Source organism: Podarcis tiliguerta (genome assembly GCF_965153285.1).
Source record: "Podarcis tiliguerta genome assembly, chromosome: 6".
NCBI classification, from domain to species: Eukaryota; Metazoa; Chordata; class Lepidosauria; order Squamata; family Lacertidae; genus Podarcis; species Podarcis tiliguerta.
The window spans coordinates 17,183,700-17,207,309 of NC_139539.1; the positions used below are offsets into that span (position 1 = coordinate 17,183,700).

Genomic DNA, 23,610 nt, shown 5'->3' on the forward strand with positions numbered 1-23,610 from the left:
CCAACACAAGCATGCTAAGTTTTTTGTTATGTTGGGACTTAATATCCCCCCCCCCACGATAAGTTGGGGGCTCTTTTGTTCTTTAACAAAACAACTGTCTCAAGTGGCCCAGAGCATATAAAGATTTATTCCGTCTTCTGCAATTTGGAAAACTAAATCTTCCTATCAGCAAGATTGCGAGGGTCACATTTTTCTATAGCCTCCCGATGGGTTGCTTAAAACAATGCATGTGTGGGCAGGACTGAGAATGGAGACCCGCATAAATGCACATTTATTTAAATTTGGGAATCAATTTTTAACAAAACGATTGTTTCAAACAGTTCTGAGCATTTAAAAATTCTCTCTCTCTCTAGCAGTTTGGAAGACTTCATATCAGCAAAACTCTCAGTGCCTTGTTTTTCTATAACCTTTTTATTTGCGCCTGGGTATGGATGTGGAGGAATGTACGTGTGGGAACTGAGAGCATGGAGATGCACATATGCACATTTATTTACATTTAGATATTCCTAAAGGAGATTCGGTTTCGCCTTGGCCAGATTTCTTGGAGACCATTAAACAGTATTACTGCAGGCCATAGATCATAAACAATGTATTTTCCTCCCCCGCCCCCTGCTCCAGAGCTTATTACTTTTTTGTAGATAATGTTAGGCCTTTTTCTTCCTGATGGTAAAACTGTGCTTCTTCAGAAATAAAGAACATCTCCCCTTTTCTATTCTAAACCTTTAGCTCCTGATTCTAGTATTTTCAACTATTTTTAAATCCCTCTCTTAAAAAAAATAAGTGACTATCAACAACAGTTGCCAAAGGGAATGTGTAAATCTAATGGGGAACTGTGCTCGTCTGTGACCCATTTCCCCAAGAAATCTTACAAAGACACCATTCCCTAGTTGCTTTTCAGCATGAAGGTATGCCTAGCTCGCAATAGGCTGCATTAAGCATCTGGTTTAAAAAATGGCTTTAAAAGATGCAAAATGCCAAGCGCCTTGCATCAGAGGTTATCCTAGTAAGGAGGAAAAACTATTTCAGTTTCTAAACCTAAATGACACTTTGAGCATATGTCATGTATTGTGGGGCGAATCTGATGTTCATAGTATTCACAGGTCTTCTGGCTTTGTAAACTCCTGCTGCAATCGCAGGTCCCCTGATCATTTTAAGGGACATTTTAAAGGCCGTACTGTATTTTGCCCCACTAAACACACACACACACACACACACATTTAATTTCCAGTTTGTTACAACAAGAATGTAGAAAGCACTTCAGAGCACCATTTGTAATTGACAGGAAACACAATAGCAATAATAATGCCATTGATTTGGAAACACTGTTATAGGACTATAAAGTGACTACAGTAAAGAAAACCAGACCTCTCCAAAGACTCCGCAGGGAAGTTCTACAGGAAGGCTAAGGGCAAAAAATAACTCATGCCATAACCTTAACAATATCCTTTTATTTTTCAGATTAAGAGCCTAATCTCACTGTACTTTCAGTGCCAGGCCTTGGAACGAAACTAACAGTGCATTCCTCTGCAAATCTACTCAGAAGTAAAACCCATTAAGTTCTATGGAGTTTACGCCCAGTGGATATAGGACTGCTGCCTAAAGCAGCAATCTTTGCACACAGCCTTGCTGAGGCATAACCCTCACTGAATTCAGCAGCAGTCATTTCAGAGTAAGCATCTGTAGAAACGGGATGCAGTCCATAAGAATACGGTCTGTTGGGTTGGACCAACAATCCCACAAAATTAATTCTTTCTCTTTCTTTCTTTCTTTCTTTCTTTCTTTCTTTCTTTCTCTCTCTCTCTCTCTCTCTCTCTCTCTCTGTCACACACAAACACACACACACACAATGCAAAAATCAATCATTCCAATTTGTTGAATGAATGAAACTAAAATCTTCTGCTGTGAATCAAACATGTTTCCAGCTGGCTCAAGTTATCAGGCTCCCTAAACCATCCTGCTGCTTGTGCGAGCATGTTCTGGAAGTAAAAACTTTACAAATGTATTTAATTTCAGAAAGAAAGATGCCTTAATAAAATTAACAAAGGGGTATTTTCATAGCCAGGCTTTATGAAAAGAAACTTCGTGTGCTGCGCTGCCTACACAACGCTCCCCTGTCTGCAATACAATCCGAAAGAGTCTAAATGAAGACTATATTCTGCATTGGCAACCAATGTCTCAGCCACTAAAATAACCAGATTAGATTCCTGCCGCAAATTAACATTTTTTTATGGTTAACATCTGAACTCTTAAAGTCTGCACAACAGCTTAATGCAATTTCTATTCTGTCTGTCTGATACTGAACATCAGCACTTCATCGACTGAAGTTGAATATTTCTGCGGCCACACCTGAAAGAAAACCAGACACCGTATTTTGCCGAAAATAAAATCAAGGAAGATTATGTCTTGGACAAAAAAAAATCAGGGAAAGGAGAAAATGTTTTCAAGTTTGCACTGAATTTTTTTTAAAAAAAAAAGTTATGGGGGTCCACCCACACATAATATTTAAGCAGTTTTGAAAAACTGAAAAATTATTAGAGGATAATGAATATCACATTCTGGTTGGAAGCCTTTACTGGACAGAGTGCCAGTTCCTGGATTTTTTTTCTGGGCAGAAAGGAAAGTTTGGACAAGATGCTCTCCCCACCTTCGGTGAGTCTCTCTCTTTATCGCATCAGATCCAGCGGATGCTTTTCTGTGGGCTGCCTGCTAGAATGGAGAGCTCTTGGCAGATGCCCAAACATGGCAACTCCTGACCTGGGCCCTAAGTGTCACTTGCAAAAAACCAAACATATACACATGCCCTGGTTTGCAATATCTTTTTTGGAGCCGTGTCTTCACCGGGGTGTGAAGCAGAGAGGTGTCAGACCACTAGACGTCTCTCCCAGCGAACTAGTAAATGTTTCATCTGAATGGGGGTTGGACAAAGCTATGGGGGGGGGGAGCAAAGACTTCTGTGGCATCCTAATAAGTTTTTGTGAGCTACCAACCACTTCATATGTATGGGATGTAATAGGGAATTGCTAAATATGTGATATGATGAAATTCAGATTGGTGGTTGTCGAGGAAGTCTTTTAGCAATGTAAATACAACAGGGAACAAGAAGAAAAAATCTTCTTTTATTTTGTGTGTTTTTATTGTTGTTAAGTTTTTATGTTGTGACAAATGTAATGTTTTTCTTTGTTTTTTTCTGTGTGTTATAAGAGAAAACCAACCATTTTTTTTTGGAAACCTCCCCCCCCCCCCATATGTATGGGATGTTATCCTGAGGCACAGGAGAACTCAGGGCAACATTCCCTGTATGTAAGGCACAACAGCATGACTGTTGTTTTTAGTGCAACAGACTAAATAATGGGAAGATAAATGCTTGAGCTTAGGTTAGACCAGCTGCCTGGGCACCAATATTTCCAAATGGCCCACTGCCCATTGTCACTGAGTATCATGAAGGAGCAGAGAAAGTCAGAAACATCATGAGAAATTTATGAGTGTGTTTTGCTTCCAGATTAGGGAGGACCACTAGAAGCACCCTTCATCAAAGGTCCCCAAAATCCCTGGATCAGAAAAAGGAAATGGTTAAAGTATTCTTTACTACATGTGGGCATTTGAGATTTAAGGAGGAAGCACAAGGCAAAGAAATAAGGTGTCCTACAAGGAAAGTGTAGGCTGCCTACAGGTGAGGACCGGGATGAAATTCCTGATCATTTATGAAGCTCATCCAGCAGCCTGGGCAAGCCATTTTCTCAGCCTAACCTTCACCCAGTTGCAGTGAAAATAAGGAAGGTAAAAACTGCAATGCTCCTTATGCACAATGAAACGTGCCATAGAAATTGGGAGGAAACTCTAAATTGCAGCCAGCTATTAACAGAAGTGAGTTGTCCGTATCGACAACAAAAATAGCAATCCAAATATCATATTCTTATGGGGGCTGATATGGTGGTCCGTTCTGATTCACAAAATGAAATGGATATATAAAGGGCAGTGGAAATCGTGTCCCAAGTAATAATCTATCCAGATGGCAAATTGGTTGCATGTTAGATCATCGTGCTGCCAAGTGGCCAGGAGACTTCCACCCCATGTCAGTTAAAGATGTGTGGTGCAATTGTTGCCACCCATCTCACACATTTCATGTGTGGTCCCACAAGCCCAATCCACAACCAGAAATGGATCGGTGGATTTGCCTGATCCCCAAATGCAATCCAGATTGAGGCCATCCTAAGACATTTTGGGCACTGGAGGCAGATGCCAAGATGGCCTTGCTCTCCAGCAAGGAAGAAAGTGATCAGGGAAGATCTACATGAGGAAAAAGGGAAGGAAGGAAGGAAGTTTGACATTGGGATCTGCTGGTAGACCCTGCTGCCTGAGGTGGTCGCCTCACCTTGTCTCTTGGGCTGGCCAGCCCATTTGATGGTATCAAATGGGTGGGCTTTGAGCCAAGAATGAAGCCATTTTATTCCGCTTAAGAAGTTAAATATCTCTCCTCCTTTTTGAACCCAAATTGCTTTCATGAAATCTGTCTGTGTTGTGATATAAGGATATGAACTTGAAGAGTTTTGAAGCAAGAGTCTTTTTGGTGTCTTTGATGCGTACTTCTTCTCCCGGGGCAGAATACAAGGAAGACAATGCATTTTTTATTTTATAGTACAATTCAGGCCTATTTTGCTTGGTACCCAGTATTATTGTCTTTCTGATAATGAGGTGAGTAGTAACATTGCATAAATGCAAAGCCTTTGATCATGATTATATGCATAACACACATCTCTTACTATGCCATATATGAGACCAAAGACCTTGCTAGTCTAACCCAGAAGAAGGTGGATTGCTACGTCTGAAACGGTTGTTCGCTATTTAAATAACTGGTACTATTAAGGTGCAAATTGCAACTTTTAAGTAATGATTGCTAATAGTCTTATGTTTACTGCCACACAAGGACTTTCATGAAAACAAAATCTGCATTATTCATTTCTAGCTCTGGTAAACAAAGTAAATGCAGCTGGTTGCTCCCTGTGTTGTACTTTTGAGCTTTTTGCTTCTTAAACAGGCAACCTATCAGGGCCCAGCAGAGACAGGAAAGAGAACCAAAGGGGGAGAAAAAGAAAAGTGCTAAGTCCAGATTTTACATTCCCCAGCAATACGCAGCAAATTCACAATTTGTAATATAAAATATGCACATCTTGACAAGCTGTAGGAGGAGAGGAGGGCTTAATCCTGTGCAATTGGGTATGAAAGCTATTTCCTATATAGAGAAATAAAAATGGAATTAACATATCAATTCAGTCTTAGTCCTAGCTTTTCCTCTCCCCTCAATTGTGTTGGGTCATGCAATGGCTGCTCCCCAGAGACAGCTGCATTTTTTATAATTCAGAAACAACATTCTCGGCCTAATGCTCATCTTTCTCACCACGATGTAATCCCATTGGCTACAGGAGAATTCCTCCCGTCTCTCAACCAGGGGAGAAGAAGGGAATCAGACCGACAGTCTGCAAAGCACCTTGGGCTCTTTAGGGATGCAAGATAACAATGCACATGTAATATATCATTACAAATAAATGTATGATGTAATGTCAGCCACTGACCTAAAAATATTCAAACATCTGCTCAAAGAATTATGCAGACAATAGTTGGGGAAGCGGGGGGAGAACAGTGCCGTTGAGAAATGAGTCAAGGGGAACATATGTGTTTGACATCGCTGTTTTCCTGACTCAAAGTACAATTTAAACAACAAAAAAAGAGTTAAGGACAAAATATGCCATCATCAAGCCCAAATAGCCCCTACTTATTCACTTACGCCACCAGTTTCATTACAGCATTCTGTAACATACAATATAAGGATCTCGGAGCTTAACATTAATTATAGGGGGGGTGGAGGGGTGGAAATTGCCATGTAGGTAGATTTTCATCAAGCAGCGGGACATCCCTGCTGATTCACTTGCTTGTTCTCTCTAACCTTTACGTCGTTCATTAATCAAATGAGAAACCTGCTTTCGAAGTCAGTGCTGGGACGCAATTATTTACAGTTGTGCATAGGATATAATTTCAAGCAATGGCCAAAGCAGCTATGTGCAGGATCCTAATACCTTAATAACTTCCATCCCCTTAGAGACCAGCTTCCTAAAAAGTTGCAAACTTTTCCCGAAGCATAATCCAATGTCATAATGCAATGTCCCTCCTAGAGAATGCAGATTATTTGTTTGTTTGTTTTAAAGAATGACAAAGCTTGCATTTAAAAGAAGGCGAAAGAGAATACTTGTTGTGCCAAACATCTGGATAATCAATTGCTTCCTCCACACCTTCCTCATTCTGCCTAAGGCCATGTTGTGGCTCCAGGACCTCTGAGACGTCCTTCACCTTATAAAACAAAATCTGTATACTAGAGCAAGGGAAATGAAAACAAACGTAACAATATTGCACGATGTTTTAAAGGCACCGTGTAAACTCAAAGGAGGGCTTGCTCCGAAACAGTAGAAACTTGCTCTCTATTTGCTATGTTACATGTAACCTTAAAGAACCAGCCCCCTCATAAGTTGAAACAAATATTAAACAGGGGGCAATAACTTCTGAAAGCCAAGCACATATTTCACAACATAATTACGGGATATCATGGGCCCAAGTTATTCAAACTGTCACCCAGCAGTTTGAAAACCTCTACAAAAAAAATATGTTCCAAAGTTCTTTTCAGGGGAGTGGCATCTTGGCTGAGGACCAAGGATGATACCAGTGTAATTAACAAGGAGGCTGTTATCATGCATAAGATGCCTATTGTATGATATTATTTCCAGGTGGCACACGAACCTACCTTTTTCCGGCATCCCTAACCTCTTAAATTCCAGCACACTTCAGGAAGAAGGAGTGTTCAAAAGTCCGACGAAAAGGAAAATCAAGGAATGTGTACATGGCGGATCAGGGCTGCCAGCACCCACAATGGCAACAGAAATGCTTTCAAGAGACGTTGGAGTCTTAGTTTATAAAGAAGCAGAATCGTAGTACATAGGGCCTGTATTCATATGGAAAATCTAAACTTGTACCGCTAACAAGGAAAGCTTGGTTTCTTTATTTTTGGCAAATGCGTGCAGCGATAACCATGTGGCAATACTGTTACTGCTGTCCAAAATGTCTCTCAGCAGAGTGAAAAATAACCCCCAAATAGGACTCCCCAAAGAAATTGTCTCAATTATGCCTTTTGATTGTAGTCACCTAAACCCCTTTTGTATGAAATAATCGTAACTAACCTTTGGATTGCAATTATAATTTCTAATTTATAGACATATATTAGGGAGAATGGGGGGGGGGGGATTGCCGAAGGTTGAACTGGGTCAAGTTTGTAAAAGTTTGTCAAACCCATTCTCCCCTCCAAGATTAATTTTCACATTTGAATAGTCCTCAAGCAGTACTGTGAAAGATTTACTCAAATGCCTATCCTGAAACTTTCCCACATTTCAAAGCTATATTATTCAGTGTCTAATGGAAATGCAAAGTGTTATCTGATGATCTGGCAGAGGGGGGATTGGAGAGGGTTTTTAAAAAACACACCAACAACACACCAACAACTTAGCTTCACTGTACAGTTCTAGTCTAAGTGAACACAAAGAAGAAAAAGACAAATCCCACCCACATTAAAGCCAAACAAGATAATAATTGTGAATGTCTGGCTAAGAGATTCTAGAGGGCAAGACTTGCGTCACTGGCACTCAGGTTACCATAGTGAGTGATTTATTGATATGTATCAAGAATGAATAGATCAAAGGCAGCAAGATGACAGGTGATCAATCAAATGTCAAATCAAAGTTGGCAATCATCTGGAAACCTGATTTTTTCAGTGGGTGGGTCTGGTGGCAGAAAAAAAAAATGAACTTCCCAGCTGCGCTACCCAGAAACAAAAATCCTAGCAAACTATTCTCTCTGTCTCTGTCTCTCTCCATTAACCAACCTTACATTAAAATATATGCACACACCTAAAATCCACGTTAACATTGTGCAGGCCTCTCTGCTCCCCCGTTCCTTACTAGGCTCAACTTTTCCTAGCCTCTCTTTCCTCCCCATTTGCAACCGAAGCAGAACACCGTCCCAAAAAGTTGCAAACTGCTGGAGCCGCCGGAAAAGCCCTTAAAAAAGCAAAAAAACCCGGTGCATCTGACACCCCCCCCCAATCATGCAGGCTAGAAACAGTTGCAATCCAACTTGAATAGCAGCGTGCAAGCGAAAGGAGTCCGAAAGATTAATTTGATTGGAATCTAAGGGGCTGCCTCCTTAACCGTCAGAACGTTCGTTTTATTTCCTGTTGCAGTTTCTTCTCTCCCCCCCCCCCCCACGCTTTCTTTCGCCACTGATGATCAAAGGCTTGAACTTCAACCAGCGGGTTCATCAACAGAGACAGACAGCACCCCCCGCCCCCGCCGCCGCTATTTCAGAGGGAGAAAGAGAAAGAACTGAACGAGGAACGACGCTATGGAAATGGTGATTATTATTATTTTTTAAAAAGCAAAACATTACTCCTCTAGAGGCATGCAAACTGCAGTACAAAATAATATATATATATTAAAAATCCAAGAGCTCCTCGTTGCAAACCCCATAGCAGGGATGCAACGCGAAGATGATCAAAGGGGATTTGAGGGGGTTGGGGAGGGGAGAGAGGAGGGGAAGAGAGGTGAGAAACCATGTGGAAGAAAGTTGGGGGGAAAAGTTTAAGAGGGAGACAGGACCCGAGCAGCGTCGGGACGAGGCGGAAAAGCGGTCTTCTCCCCCCCCCCCTCCGCACCTCCCCGCCCGCCCTTAAAAAATAAATAAAAATAAGCACCGGTTGGTGCGAAAACTAGTCGGCTTCCAGAGAGGCTGATTCAATAGTGTCCAAGTTGCAAAGGATGGGGGGGGAGGAGAGAGAGAAACAGAGAGGAAAAGATTGAAATAAAAATGATGGGGTTTTTTCCTTCCCTTTTTAAAAAATTGCAAAGACAAAATCTCTCCAAGCGCGTCCCTACAATAAACTGTGGGGGAGGAGGGGAGGGCTTAAAGGTCTTCGGGAGACGCCGAGAGGGCTGCGGCGAGTGGGTTGGCTCCTTACCTGCTGCCCGTTTGGGTGCCTGCTGTTTCCTCCTTGGCATCGCTGTACTTTCTCCAATCTCACTTCTCTTTCCAGATCCGAAGAGCCTTGGAAGCTCGCGGGGCTTGTTTTCTGTCTCTCTCTCTCTCTCTCTTTCTGTGTGTGTGCGTGTGTCTGTGTTTTTTTTCCTCTCCCTTCCCCTCCCTCCCTCTCTCTCTCTCTCCCTCTCTCTTCCTTTCCTCCCCTCCGCCGCTTTGCCTCCTCAGCGACCCACCGCCGGCAGCACTAAGCACCCGTCTCTCTTCTTTGGCACTTCTCTGACGAGATCAACCTGTTCGGATTCTGATTCTTAGGATTTAATTTTAAAAAGGAAAGAGAAACCGGGATGGGGTGGGGGGGGTGAGCTGCTGCTTTTCTATCTATCTCTCTTTTTTGGTCTTGTTTGAACTGTTGCAAGACTTGCTTTGATGCAAACATCCAGGAACATCAAATGCAAAAAAGAAAAAGAAAAAAGGTGCCGGGATTTATTTTGTTTTTGTTTTTTGAAAAGTGATAATAAATAGCAAAATATAGATATGCAAAATATTTTTTTAAAAAAAAACAGCTCAGGCGGTTGTCCCCCCCCCCCTATTTCCTCTCTTTCCCTCTCAACCTCTTTCTCTCTCTCTCTCTCTTATTTCTCTCCCCCCCCCCCCTTTTCCTCGTCGCCTCCTTCGCGTAGATCTATATGGCGGATTGGTGAGTGTTGGCTGAGAAAACTGCAGGTTTGTTGCTGTCAGATGCCAGGTTGTGAGTGATATGGAAGAGGACAGAGAAGCTTTGGATGGGAGGAAATCTGGTGTTCACACACACACGCACATCCACACACATCCACACGCACATCCACACACGCACATCCACACACACACACAGGCACAAGCACAGGCAGGGCGAGGCGATGCCAGCGAACATCGATCCACTGAGCAAACTGTACATTAACAAACTCCTCCTCCGCGACCTGATGACAGGATGAAATTTACTCCGAGCAGACAGAAGGCAGTCAGTTTATTAAAGAGACAGGGCTTTGCTGATCACAGGCACTTCGGCGGGAGGGGGACGGAAGGAGCGAAAGAGACCACCTTATTCAAGCAATCGCTCCTCCTCCAGTGCCAACCTGTTTGTTTACTCAACTCACCTCTCTCCTCACCCCCCCCCAATATGATCCTTTCCTGGCTAGCCCCCCTTTCCCATCACTGCAGGAAACTGGACCAAATTGTGACAACCTCCCCCCCCCCATCCCAATCAGGGCACTGGAAGATCGATTTCATGCAGGATCCAGCCTTGACAAGCAGCTGATCAGGTGAAGTGGACAGTGCATCTGAGCATGTTCAGAGTGCCTCTCCCTTGCCAAGGATTGCCTGAGATATCTATACCCCTCCTCTCACAGATACACCATCCTGAATATTAGAAAGGGTTTAAAAACAAAAAGACCCACACACCCTTCTATCTGATTCCCTCTCTTTCAGGCACACAGTTGGGAGGATGGTACATGATAAAGTTCTCTCTTTCCCACACTTTTGAAAATAGATTGCTGACAAGTTCTCACCATCAGAGAAAGACACCCAGGAGGTGTTGGGTTGCCTCTGGAACAAACTGTATGAAGTTTCCTTTATTTCCTTTTCCTCTGTTTCGCCCAGGTGTTTGGCGGCGATAGCCAGATGAAGGCTGTAGCAGCTGGTAGGCAATGAGAGAAAACCCCTCGAAGTGGAGGAGGCTATGGAGAGGTGAGTGGGAGGAGGAGGAGAAGGAGGAAGAAAGAAAGAGGGTGAAACAAGGGCAACAGGATCCTTGAGGCTTTCCCTCCAAGAGCATCGCTTTGGCGTAGGAAGGAGAAGAAACAAAATGCGTGGACGCCACAACATGTGCATTTGGACAAGTGTACACATCTGGTGGGAGCCTCCTGCCAGTCGCAGCTTCCTGCTCTGCGTACACCAAATCTCAGTGCACACGTGTTTGTCCGCCACACGATATGGCATACATGCAGCTTAGCCACCTGGAAGTGATAACCGTGAAGGAAATCATCTTGTGTGAAGTGGCCCGAAGGAGGAAGTAACATTACAGTCCCACTTATCGGAGAGTGATCCAGATATATTGGAAACATCTGGAGGAGCGGCAGTTTTGGACGCGATTGTACATTCAGCTGTATTAATGGAGAACAGAAGAGGATGAAGAAAAAAAGCAGGGAGGTGTCTGAGGTAGCTGGGAGAGGCCATTTGGTGGAGTGGATCATACAAAGCTGGTCTAAGATCAGTGAAGAATCGAGGCTGTCTCCTGCCACCATCAGCCGTTGATTCACCAGAATCTCTACATCACCTTCTCTGTACAATGAGATGGGGTCCTTGTCTTTTGGGGTGCAATAGATTTAAATATCCACAAATGTGCAATAGTTATTCAGGTGGGCCACGACCAAGTGCTAAAGCGTTTGTGCATCATACCACTTTCAGCAACACAGTTGTTTTCCGGGAGTAATCCCCCCCCCCCATAAATAACAGTCAAAGATGCATCTAACAAGAGCTACAGACAAAAGAAAGCCTTACCAATTCTCTGCCAAAGAAACCAGTCTCCGTTTATGTTGCTGGAGCTCTTGACATTTTTTCTCAAGACAATGCTCCTTTTGCATGATACTCTGTTTTCCCCTGTATTCAGTCCACAGTTATTTTGTCAATGGGAACGTGAGATTCTGCCACCCCAAACTAGAAGCTCCATCGCAATTATGAGCAGGATGTGGAATGTAGTTGTCAAACTGAGTTCATGGGGATCCCTTTGGACAAAAGCTTTGACGAGAAATCTTGTTTCTTTCCAGTGCCATTTGGGTGAGCTTTGGATCTTGTATTTTATTTTTCATTATTTAAAGCAAAGATTTCATCTCACCTTTTATTAAGATTTTTTTTAAAAAAACAAATAAATAAATTGCAAATGTTATTGATTAAAAAAGCAATTATGAAACATAAAATGTTGCTTTCTAGGACAGATGCATCTACAGATGTTAGGTCTTGTATGCAGTCACCCACATGGCATCAAAACAGACTTGGAAAACCTGTTACATTACAGATTAAGCTCACATTCACAAGGTATACTTCAGTATAAAGCATTAATTTCTCCCTAGAAACTATCAAGGGGGCATAGACATTATCAAGGGGTTAATCAATGTATTAAAAATCAAGACAAGTCTCGTGATAAAAGAAGCAGGGAGTGTAAAATGAAGACAAGCAAATGTTCCATTAGAATATTCTCTTGGGAGCCACCCAGAATGGCTGGGGAAACCCAGCCAGATGGGCGGGGTATAAATAAATTATTATTATTATTATTATTATTATTATTATTATTATTATTATTATTATTATTTACTATTACTACAGCCTTTGCCAACTGTCTAGATGATTTGAACTACAATGCCCACCAGCTTCAGCCAGTACAACCATATGCAAAGGCTATTAAAATAATGGGATAATAAAATTATAGTCATTGGACCCCACCCCCCAAATAAAGCAGGTGAGCATCCATGGGGAAAACTTTCCACAGCTGAGGTGCCATCACCAAAAAGGCCCTCATTCTCCCATCACTTTCCCTTTGGAAGCAGAGGCAACTGGTGCGGGCCCTGCCAAACTGATCATTCAGCAGTGCAGGTTGGCATTTGTCTGTCTCGAGAGGAGGAGTCTGGCGGTGTGATGCCGCATTAAAAAGGCTAATGCAATTGAAGGCTACATCAACAGGAGCCTATAAAATGGTCCCTCATTTTTTGGCTTTGGTCAGACTTCACATTGAGGAGTGTGTGTCCAGTTCTGGGCACCACCATTTAAGGATATTTAAATACTAAAACATGTTCAGGAGGCAAGTGATAAAGATGGAAGAGATTGAAGGATTAGGGTACCATTAATTGGGGGGGGGGTAAAGACTGTATGAAGCACTTGTCACATAAGATAATGGAGCAAATTTCTGTCACTCTAGATGAAACAATGGGTTCAAATTAGATGGAAGGAGATTTTGACCAAACACAAGAAACAACTTCCTGATGGTATGAGGTGCTTGACAGTAGGACGATCGCTTCAAGGCTGTAAAGCTGAGGCTTTCTAGACCTCCTATCAAAGATGTCATAGAGGCAGGATTCCCACATGAACAGGAGATTGGAGTAGACTGCCTATGTGTCCCTTTAATTTTTACGATTCTAGCAAGGTCAGCAGCATCAGGTCTCACTGCAGCAACAACAGCTTCAGAAGCTCCAAAAGTAGGGCAGAGTTGGGTTTCTCTTGGGATGGAGGATGGTTGAGGAGGAAGAAGGTAGTGAGATTAACTTGGGTGGGGAGCAGGTTTTTGAGGTGCTTCTTTTTTCGTCTTCAAACATGTCTGTCAGATACATAGATCCAGCATCTGTTCTTGTGGAAGTTCTGAGAAAACATCAGGGTGAAGAAGGGAAATCTGATCCACACCTTGGAAAACATTCAATGTATACGAGAGCCATCTCACACACCAGAAAGTGTGATTCAAAGTTGTTAACTACCTTTAAGAAGTCGTGTCCTTTGCAGAGTCCAGTGCCTCTGTGGCCACTGAAGAATAAAAGAATCAGTGCTAGCTGACTGCTGAATGTCCATTAAAGATGATAGCCGCATGCTGAAATGGTCAACTGATGCGCTGTTACTTACCCAGAATGCTCTTGGAAGTGTGTAGCAAAAGCTGCCCCATCTCAGTAAAAATAGTAAACCAGTCTGACTGCACAAAGGAGAAATCAGGTGCCGGACAGGTCACCTCATACTGTAGGGTTGCTATATTTCAAAAAGTAAAAACCAGGACACCCCAAAAGTTAAGGCTATCATCCTGTAAATTCCCTCAAGACTACAGCAGCCAGGTCTGATATTTGGTTGGGGAAGCCCACTTTTCCGTAGTAAACTCCCCTAAGACTTGGGAGTCAAGTTTTCTTGCCTCCTAGACCAGGCATCCCCAAACTCGGCCCCCCAGCTGTTTTGGGACTACAACTCCCATCATCCCTAACTAACAGGACCAGTGGTCAGGGATGATGGGAACTGTAGTCCCAAAACAGCTGGAGGGCCAGGTTTGGGGATGCCTGTCCTAGAAAAAGCCCCAGGGACACCATCAGCACCACAACAGAAAATAAGCTTTGCTCCTCTCATCCATTCCAGTCTATGATGCGACACCTTCTTAACAAATAAACATTTCCAACAGGTGACTGGGGGCAGGGGAAAGAGAATGACCACAAAATGCAATTTCTGAACTGGTTTATTATGGATGTTATCAGTTTTGTTTTATAATAATAATAATAATATTTTTTTATTTGTACCCCGCCCATCTGGCTGGGTTTCCCCAGCCACTCTGGGCGGCTTCCAACAAAGATGAAAAATACACTAAAATGTCACATATTAAAAACTTCCCTGGACAGGGCTGCCTTCAGATGTCTTCTGAATGTCAGGTAGTTGTTTATCGCTTTGACATCTGGTGGGAGGGAATTCCACAGGGCGGGGGCCACTACCGAGAAGGCCCTCTGCCTGGTTCCCTGTAACTTGGCTTCTCGCAGTGAGGGAACCGCCAGAAGGCCCTCGGAGCTGGACCTCAGTGTCCGGGCAGAACGATGGGGGTGGAGACGCTCCTTCAGATATACTGGACCGAGGCCGTTTTGTTTTAAATTTGCATAATTTTATTCAAATTTTCCTCTTTTATCCTCCACCCCATTTAGCACCCTTAGATTCTGAACCCCTTGGAGACTCCCCTATTAAAGTTTGGTGGAATCCTTGATTACCCTTTAGTCCCGGGAAATTAAAATGATCAAACTGAAGCACCAGTGTGCCTGAGAAACAGAACTTCCCACAACACAACATTAGTTAAATATGAAGCTTTTTTCACCCCTCTAGCCCAGATTTTGGGCAGAAACAACATTTTAGGAGGCAAGCCTTGGATTTTCAATAGGTAAAAGGGATGTGTTTCTGTGTGATGCACGACCTTTTGCCACACACAACCTGCGGGACCAGACCAAATACCTTTCTGGGTTCAGCATTCTGCTCTCTCAGCTGCTGCCAGATGTCTATAGAAAGCCCACCAGATGGAAATGAGCATGATAGCTGCCTGTCTCCCAGTCGCGATGGGGATCATAACTGATGGGGATCATAAGTATACAGCTTAAAGGGTTTTCCACAATCAAGCAGTATAAGAAACTTATGAAAGAAATCATAAATAAGCACTGTTTTAGAGCACCTATAAAATAAATAGTGCATTCCAATAAAGCATTAAGAGAGAGAGAGAGAGAGAGAGAGAGAGAGAGAGAACGAGCTTTCCTTGGTGAAGAAAAGACACTTTGAAGATGCTCAGTGGCACTCTCTACTTCTCATAATCTAGAGCTGAGCATAGCTGTTAAGCAATTTTGAAGACTGTGAGCTACTGTACTGACCTTAGATCAAATCAATCCCTTCCTAACAGCCCTTGTGGAAGTAAACATTGTGGAAGTAAACACTGGAGTTACAATTTACAGGCATAAGTGCCTTGAAGTAGTCTGCAAACTCTTGCTTCTAGGTTCATCTCTTTTGTTCCTATCTTGATGCAGCTGGTCATGTAAATTGGCACGGATACAGGTGCTATATAATACTAATCCTGCATTTGTAAGAACTTGGACACAGGTGTGGGAAACACCTTGGAACTCCCTGCCTATTGATATAAAGCAGCTGTCTTTCTTCAATGTACCCTTTCCAATGCCTGCGGAAAATATTCTTGATAAGCCTGTCCAGATTAGAAAGTTGAGATAATTTTAGAATTCTAACTTTTGTATGGTTCAGGGTATGGTTGTAATTTTACTGTTTTATCTTTAGTAAAAAGTTTTTTTTAAAATAAAAAATCTAGCAATGTATACATTTTAAGAATAAATGAACAAACAATATCATTTTTCCCCCTCCAGAGGTGGAGTAAAATATGAGAGTCAGATGCGGTTGCTATTAACTCCTGCAATAAATGCAGCACCTAGCACACTTGCGTCAAATCAATAAAGCCACTTCTTGTGGAGGTGGTGCATACAAGCAAATGCAAACTTGTTAGTAATAAATACTTATTTATCTTACAAGACCATTTCTGGATTGCCTTTGAGCCCTAACAAAGACTTCGGCCCCCTGCAAGGCCTTTTACAGTCAAGTCAAAACCAACAGAGCCAATAAAATCACAGCAATAATTTTAGTGTTTCAGGGAATGTGGCTGCAGGGGAGAGTGAGTGAGTGGGTGGGTGGGCCGGTTGACGTTGGGTGGGGAAGGTAAAATGGGCAGACAATTTCTGAGGTTGGTTTGGCCTAGAAAATAAGCCAAGGCATTTTCCAGTTCTTGCTTTTAACAGACACTTGGCTTGTTTTCCAAGCTGCTGCAATGTGGAGCCCAGGGAAAGTCACCCATTTGTGCTGCAGACTCATGCCAAAGATATAAATCACTTGCCCTAAAAAATAAACGAGGGGTGATAGCATATTATGAGGAGAAAAAGCAGCTAAAACAATTTCAATCACACAGCGTCACCACCAGCACCACCATTATTATTATTATTATTATTATTAACAATTTAATCTTGCAAGGGTTTGAAACTTGCTGTGTATCTACTGAAATAACATCATGGCATGTTTCCGTCCACTGAAATCCGAACAGACACTATCTGCACTTTTAGGGTTGCCATTTGCAATTTTGCCCAAAAAGCTCAACAACACCCCCCCCCCCCCAGTTCATTTTCACTGTTGGAAATATGGCAACCCTATGCACTGTTGTGGTTTCTGAAGACCTTTGCTACTTGAGACACTGGATTGATTTTTCTCAATTTTTCCACATTTCTTTGGAATGCTCCAATTAGACTGTGTCTAATTTTTCAGCTTTCAGATACCCAAAATGAGGGGTACTAAAAACACAACTTGGGAATTCAAAATATATTTTGGTTAAATTAATATAATTTAGTTTTGCTTGCTAAGTGGAATGTGTGTAAAATTGCACAGAAATCATTTAAAATGATTGTCAAGTACTTGCCATTATACATTGATATTATTTTTACATAGTTATTATTGTTCCAATTATTTAGCATTACCTGACATTTCCAGAAGGTAAAAAATTTAAATCCTTTGGTTTTCCGAAAGTAGTTTATGTGCTTTTTCACCAAGCATAGACTTAGCAAACGAAATGTTGTCCATTTACAAAAATAATTGCAGATTTGAATTCTTCACACCCCAAACCATATTTTCAAGACCCCTCACTGAAATGTGCAAAAATTAAGTTTCACCACCTAAAATGGCACACCCGAATGCTCCATTTCACATGTGGTGCCACCTTTCGTGCCGAAGGGGTCCAAATATTGTGGATATAATATGGAGAAATCCCATGTCATAATTTGTTTCAGTACTGCGGATTTTACTTGAAAAGGTTCTTTTCATAAGAGGTTCTTCTCATGATCTGGAACATGAGAATGGTTAAACAGCTTAAACATGGGTTGACAACTAGAGAATGGTTTATGTTATGTTATGTTGTTATGTTATGTTATGTTATGTTATGTTATGTTATGTTGTTATGTTTTATGTTATGTTATGTTATTATTTTACACCATTGCTGTAATCCAAAGGGCATGTGCTGGTTCCACCATGGTATGTCACTCCTGTGACTGTAGGTTTCAATATGCAACTTAAGAAAAAAATCTGTGAGTGTCTTAAGGAAGGATAAAATGCAGAGACAGACTTCTAAGTATGGCAAGTAATGAGATGGAGTCCTATCCTGGATTTTCTTTTTTAAAAACACACACATACAAAATAAATGGAAGCATTAACAAGGCTTGGTTGAGAGGAGATCTACAGATTTATGGCTTCCTGTCTCCACCAGCAGATGTCATTGTGGCTGGCAGAACAGAATGCCTTTTAAGAAGGATTGGGGGTGGGATTACAAAGGCTGGGGTGGGGGGGGGGGGGAGAGAAGAGAGAGAGAAGAAAAATCTGGTGTCCATTTTTATACATCAGCCAGAGTCCGTTTACAATTTTGAGCAGAACTGACACTGCACAGGATCTGCAGGCTTGCTCCTTCTGCTATTTATAACTAAGTAGGGGAAAGTAATTTAGCTTTATTTTTATTATTTTTTTATTTCCAAGTCTGGGGGAAAGCCCACATGAGTTGCCAAAAGGGTTTTTGCACATTTAGTGGCACTGATGATGATGGAGAATAATTAATAAATAAAGTAGTGAGCAATCAGCCCAGCATTCCCTCCCCCCTCCCCTTCACTTGTCCAATGGAACGGGATTGACTGGGATTTAAATGTTTTATTCTGCAGTTGAAACTATAGATTTTGGAATGAAATTAATGACACCTGCTTTTTTTTCTAATTACACTATATTTTCTTCATCTTGTGCTTGGCAAAATATTTACGACTTGGCACAAATAGATCCTCAGACAAGAATAGGAGTGAAAACAGGCAGAACATTTTTTAAAGCAGAGGAGGACCTATTTGGAAATTGCATTGACTGTTTTCAAATAAATGTACTGTACTTTCTCTCAAGGATCCTCCTGAATCATCATCATCATCATCACATTGCCAGCAAAGGTCTGCATAGTTAAAGCTATGGTTTTCCCAGTAGTGATGTATGGAAGTGAGAGCTGGACCATAAAGAAGGCTGACCGCCAAAGAATTGATGCTTTTGAATTATGGTGCTGGAGGAGACTCTTGAGAGTCCAATGGACTGCAAGACGATCAAACCCATCCATTCTGAAGGAAATCAGCCCTGAGTGCTCACTGGAAGGACAGATCGTGAAGCTGAGGCTCCAATACGTTGGCCACCTCATGAGAAGAGAAGACTCCCTGGAAAAGACCCTGATGTTGCGAAAGATTGAGGGCACAAGGAGAAGGGGACGACAGAGGACGAGATGGTTGGACAGTGTTCTCGAAGCTACCAGCATGATTTTGACCAAACTGCAGGACGCAATGGAAGACAGGAGTGCCTGGCGTGCTCTGGTCCATGGGGTCACGAAGAGTCAGGCACGCCTAAACAACTCAACAACAAAAATAGTAATATCTGGTTCTGCATGTTGACTGTGGACAGTTCTGATTGGCTAACACCCATAAAGTCACCAGAAAACTTCTGCTCAGACCCTAGAGATATATCTATGAATATGGCACCAGCCCACCCGTTGGACATGTGGGTCAAGCTTTGTCCGGCAGCCAGAACGGAAGAGTGCAGAAAACCAGCCAGCGGCTTCATTTCCCTATTGATGGGGGCAACAGCCAATGGTAACAGGCATTTACCCAGAACCATATTTTCAGCCAAAATGATTTGGAAAAGCTTTCCTCAAAATATAATAAAATTGCCTAGGCATTGAAGTATCCCCAGGACCCTACAGCAACTCTCTCCATCATGGATAAAAAGAATTAGAGGAGGAATTTCCTGTGCTTGAGCAATGCTCTGGAATATTCCTGAATTTTTGGTCACTTTTGATTTGAATTTGCTCTCAGGTCCTGACTTCTGGCTTTGTTCCTTGACTCCAGTTCCCGATCAGCTCTAGTCCTTGGTTCCTCTCATTCAGACTGCTGAAACCCTACGAACCTGTTTAGAAAGAGGCACTGTACAATAATTAAGTGAAATAGAATAAACCTTGCTTACAGTGTTTTTAATCCCTTTGTTTTTAAAGCATAAGACAATTAGGAAGTAGGGTAGATGCAAAAAGAAGGGTTGAGTATGGAAAAAGTATTTTTTTGGGGGGAGTGGGGGATAAGTGGCAGAAGAAACCTAGATTGATACCCTCTAAGGTCTGAGATGCCCTATGATCATTTCTGAGAGCAAAAAGAGCTTATGCATGCTCGAAGAAACTGGCATCTCTGACATTGCCACTCAGACAAAACCATATCACTTGCTCAGGCATGAAGGCTTTTGCAGGGTTTTGTTTTTTCTCCCTTAAATGTCAAGGCAAGATAAATGGACAAATGTAGTTTACACATACCACGGGTGCTTGTCGAGTAAACAGCACAGAGCAAGCTTAACTGAAATATCAAACCCGGCTAAAAGAAGCAAATACATTTCGTGGCATTTTAATTGAAATGTAACTTTTTCCCGAGTTCTCTTGCTGCACTCGACGGGGGGGGGGGGAGAGGAGAGAGAGCACATTGAAGAAAGGACAAGGTTTGCTTCAGTTAATTATGAATAACAACAAATGTTTGGGGAGGTTCTCAGTAAACGCTGCAACAGCTCCGCAAGGTAGGCCAGTATCAGGGTCTAATAACACATCAAGGGTAAATAAGAAGATAACAGTTCCTTCGGCATTTTTCTTTTTCAAAGAAAATTTAATATTTTTTTGGAAGCAGCCCAGAGTGGCTGGGGAGGCCCAGCCAGATGGGCGGGGTATAAATTATTATTATTATTATTATTATTATTATTATTATTATTATTATTATTATTAAAGCAGCTTGAGGAAGTGGTCATTTTTAGCAGAAAAGTTGTGGGGAAGCCAGGGTGCTTAACCCTTTCCCACCAGCTATTTCCCCTCTCTACTGAAGACTTCCAGGTATAAACATGTACAATAAGCCGTATTTCTTAAAGACACTAGTTGCCTTGATTTCCCAATGAAAACACAACCCTGGGTGAGTGTGACGTCTAACAGTACTAAGCTACATGTGAGATCTGTGGCTGCCTCCCCAGACATTTTCTTTTGCAGAAATGTATCCATGAGGAGTTGGGGGACGCAGGTGGCGCTGTGGGTAAAAGCCTCAGCGCCTAGGGCTTGCCGATCGAAAGGTCGGCGGTTCGAATCCCTGCAGCAGGGTGCGCTCCCGTTGTTCGGTCCCAGCGCCTGCTAACCTAGCAGTTCGAAAGCACTCTCGGGTGCAAGTAGATAAAAAGGGACCGCTTACTAGCGGGAAGCTAAACGGCGTTTCCGTGTGTCGCTCTGGCTCGCCAGAGCAGCGATGTCACGCTGGCCACGTGACCCGGAAGTGTCTTCGGACAGTGCTGGCCCCCGGCCTCTTAAGTGAGATGGGCGCACAACCCTAGAGTCGGACACGACTGGCCCGTACGGACAGGGGTACATTTACCATTTTTATCCATGAGGAGAGTGGGAAACACGGCTCCCAATAACAAATGTTCAAAACGTTTTCCCTTCCTGATTTTCTGCTTGAAATATGGGGTGGGGGAGGTTAACAGCAACCCAGGAGGTGATTTTGATCAGGGGGGGAAAGAGAGTGAATCTGGGGAAGAATTAGATGCCCGTTCCTCCAGCACCAGTCACCACTCTCATCAAACTGGCCTGCTCCAGAAGAACTATTCAGGCACATATCAGCTGCATAGCATATAGAACGGCCTCTCCAAACTTGATGCCCTCCAGATGTGTTGGACTACAACTCCCATCAGCCTCAGGCAGCACTTAAGAATACCTTCAGGGTCAGGGCAGCTGTACATCTCTTGGGCCATTCAGAATGTAAAGCAAAGCTGATTGTTGACACTAAAATATACATATTTTTCACAATTAATTTGGAGCAAGGAATGTAGGAGGATACAGTCATTGCAGGTAGGTGAAGAAGAAGAAGAAGAAGAAGAAGAAGAAGAAGAAGAAGAAGAACAACAACAACAACATCCTGCCCGCCCTCCCAAAGGAGCCCAGGGTGGCAAACAAATCCATAATTTAAAAACAAAAACATTCCCATATTGTGCCAAAGATCTGAAGAGTAGTTTCTCAGAGCAGGGGACGGAAAACAACTACAGCACAGTTTCCAGGAGATTGTTTATGAGAATGCCCTTGCGGTATCTCCAAGCTGGTAGGAGATCCGTCTAAAAGCTGCTCCCTACATTTCTTCATTATTATGGTCATCATGATCTTGGAAGCTTTGATGAAGCCAATTTATGGCGGGCTATAAAGGCAATGTCACTCCTTGCCAATTTTTTTGCTGTGCAAACTGTGGGACAAATCCTGCCAGGGCCCGTTGATGTTTATGACAAGAATTGTGCCTCTATTGTCATCCTCACCCAAGTCCTTTCTTAAAAGATGGGACTCAAGAAGCCTCCTGTAATTAAACCTCGCATTCCAACAAAGTTAAAGAGTTTGACTTCATCAGGCCCCAGTGAGAAGGCTTTATGAATCCAGTCCCTTTCGAGGCCTGCCTGGGTTGAACTCTTGACGCCACCACCAAACGGATTCTTCTTTTTACTTCCATAGCATGTCTGCTGGTTGTTTGCTCAACATGTCAATAGTAGTAGAAGAAGAAGAGTTTGGATTTGATATCCCGCCTTTCACTCCCTTTAAGGAGTCTCAAAGCGGCTAACATTCTCCTTTCCCTTCCTCCCCCACAACAAACACTCTGTGAGGTGAGTGAGGCTGAGAGACTTCAGAGAAGTGTGACTGGCCCAAGGTCACCCAGCAGCTGCATGTGGAGGAGCGGAGACACAAACCCGGTTCCCCAGATTACGAGACTAGCGTTCTTAACCACTACACCACACTGGCTCTCAATAGTGCTTTTTTTTCTTTTAAAAAAATGTTTAGGGGTACTCTCATTTTCCTACTCATGTTGAAATACTGTCCCTCAATGAGGCCAAACTTAGATTCACAAAATGTTTAGGGTGATGCGTACCGCTGCGTACCCCCAGAAAAAAAAGCATTGGTTTTCCCTCCCCAGTGTGCAATAAGGTGCATTTGCTTTTACAGATGGTGTGGGTGGCTGGCACATTCATTAGCCGAACAGGGTCTTGTGACCCAACATAATTTTTTCAATGCATGGTGGGTGTCCAAATCTCTCTAGTAATTAGTGCTGTTCTTGCACCTTCCTAATCATTTGGGGCCTCAAGACTCTAGGAGCACAGCTAGATTGGAAAAGAAAAGGTGATTTATATGTGTTGTATATGTGATATAGCACTGTGCCACCAGATGGCGGTGTGGAGTCCCATTTTTCTCTACCTGTTTTCCCTGTTTAAATTTACAATGTGTTTAATGGAAACGCTTCTTTGATGTGTGTAGATTGAGCCTATGATAGCATTCCCCAACGTGGAACACAGGAAGCTACCTAATAGTATGCAAGGCCATCTGCCTAGCTCAGGATCGACTGCATTGACTGGCAAGAGCCCTCCATAATTTCAGACATGATCTGTCCCACCTGGGATGTCAGAGAATTCTGATGGAAATGGAAATGGAGGTCGAAATTGCAGGTTTGTTTCTTTGTCCCATGTCCAGGATGGAAATCAGTCCAGGAAATATAACTGGCATTTCCTGCTGCTGTTTTCAGTTGACAAGCAATAGGCAATCAATGATATTCTCCCCTCTCCATATGCATTGCCCTACCCTAGCATTGAAATGAATTGTGTGGAATAACATACAGAATTAATTATGTAAACGTCTGTCTCAGAGACAAATAAAGTAGGGTCTGCATACATCCTGAAGTTTCAGAACATACCCGGAATACAGCAGTCAGAAACAGTTCTGGGTGGAAATCGCTGAAATGTCTGGGAAAATCTGGACATACGGCAACCCATATTGGAAGGCTGGTTTTTGCCGAAGTTCCTTTTTCAAAACCTCAAAAGCTTCAGGTTTTTTTTAAAAAAGATTTTGCCAAAAAAACTCAACAACTT

The 23,610-nt window shown here is 42.6% G+C and overlaps 1 protein-coding gene and 1 long non-coding RNA gene across 5 annotated transcripts in view; one reads left to right on the plus strand and one right to left on the minus strand.

Moving 5' to 3' along the window:
• TSHZ2 (teashirt zinc finger homeobox 2) overlaps window positions 1-10,689 on the minus strand; it is a 330,558-nt gene extending 319,869 nt beyond the window's left edge. For 2 of the 4 annotated variants that reach the window (XR_014512718.1, XM_083446794.1), the window contains exon 1: window positions 9,053-9,653. Coding sequence is in view for 1 of the 4 variants with exons in the window: in XM_083446792.1 (XP_083302918.1) it covers window positions 9,053-9,092 (40 nt within the window). In the remaining 3 variants the exon portion in view is untranslated. Of the gene's footprint in view, window positions 1-9,052 lie in introns of all 4 variants that reach the window. The other 2 variants (XM_083446792.1, XM_083446795.1) reach the window with 2 other exon arrangements.
• Window positions 8,164-12,004, plus strand: LOC310680436. The gene is made up of 2 exons (XR_014512753.1): window positions 8,164-8,448; window positions 10,708-12,004. It is a non-coding gene; the product is annotated as an uncharacterized lncRNA (long non-coding RNA).
• Window positions 12,005-23,610: the final 11,606 nt, after the last annotated feature.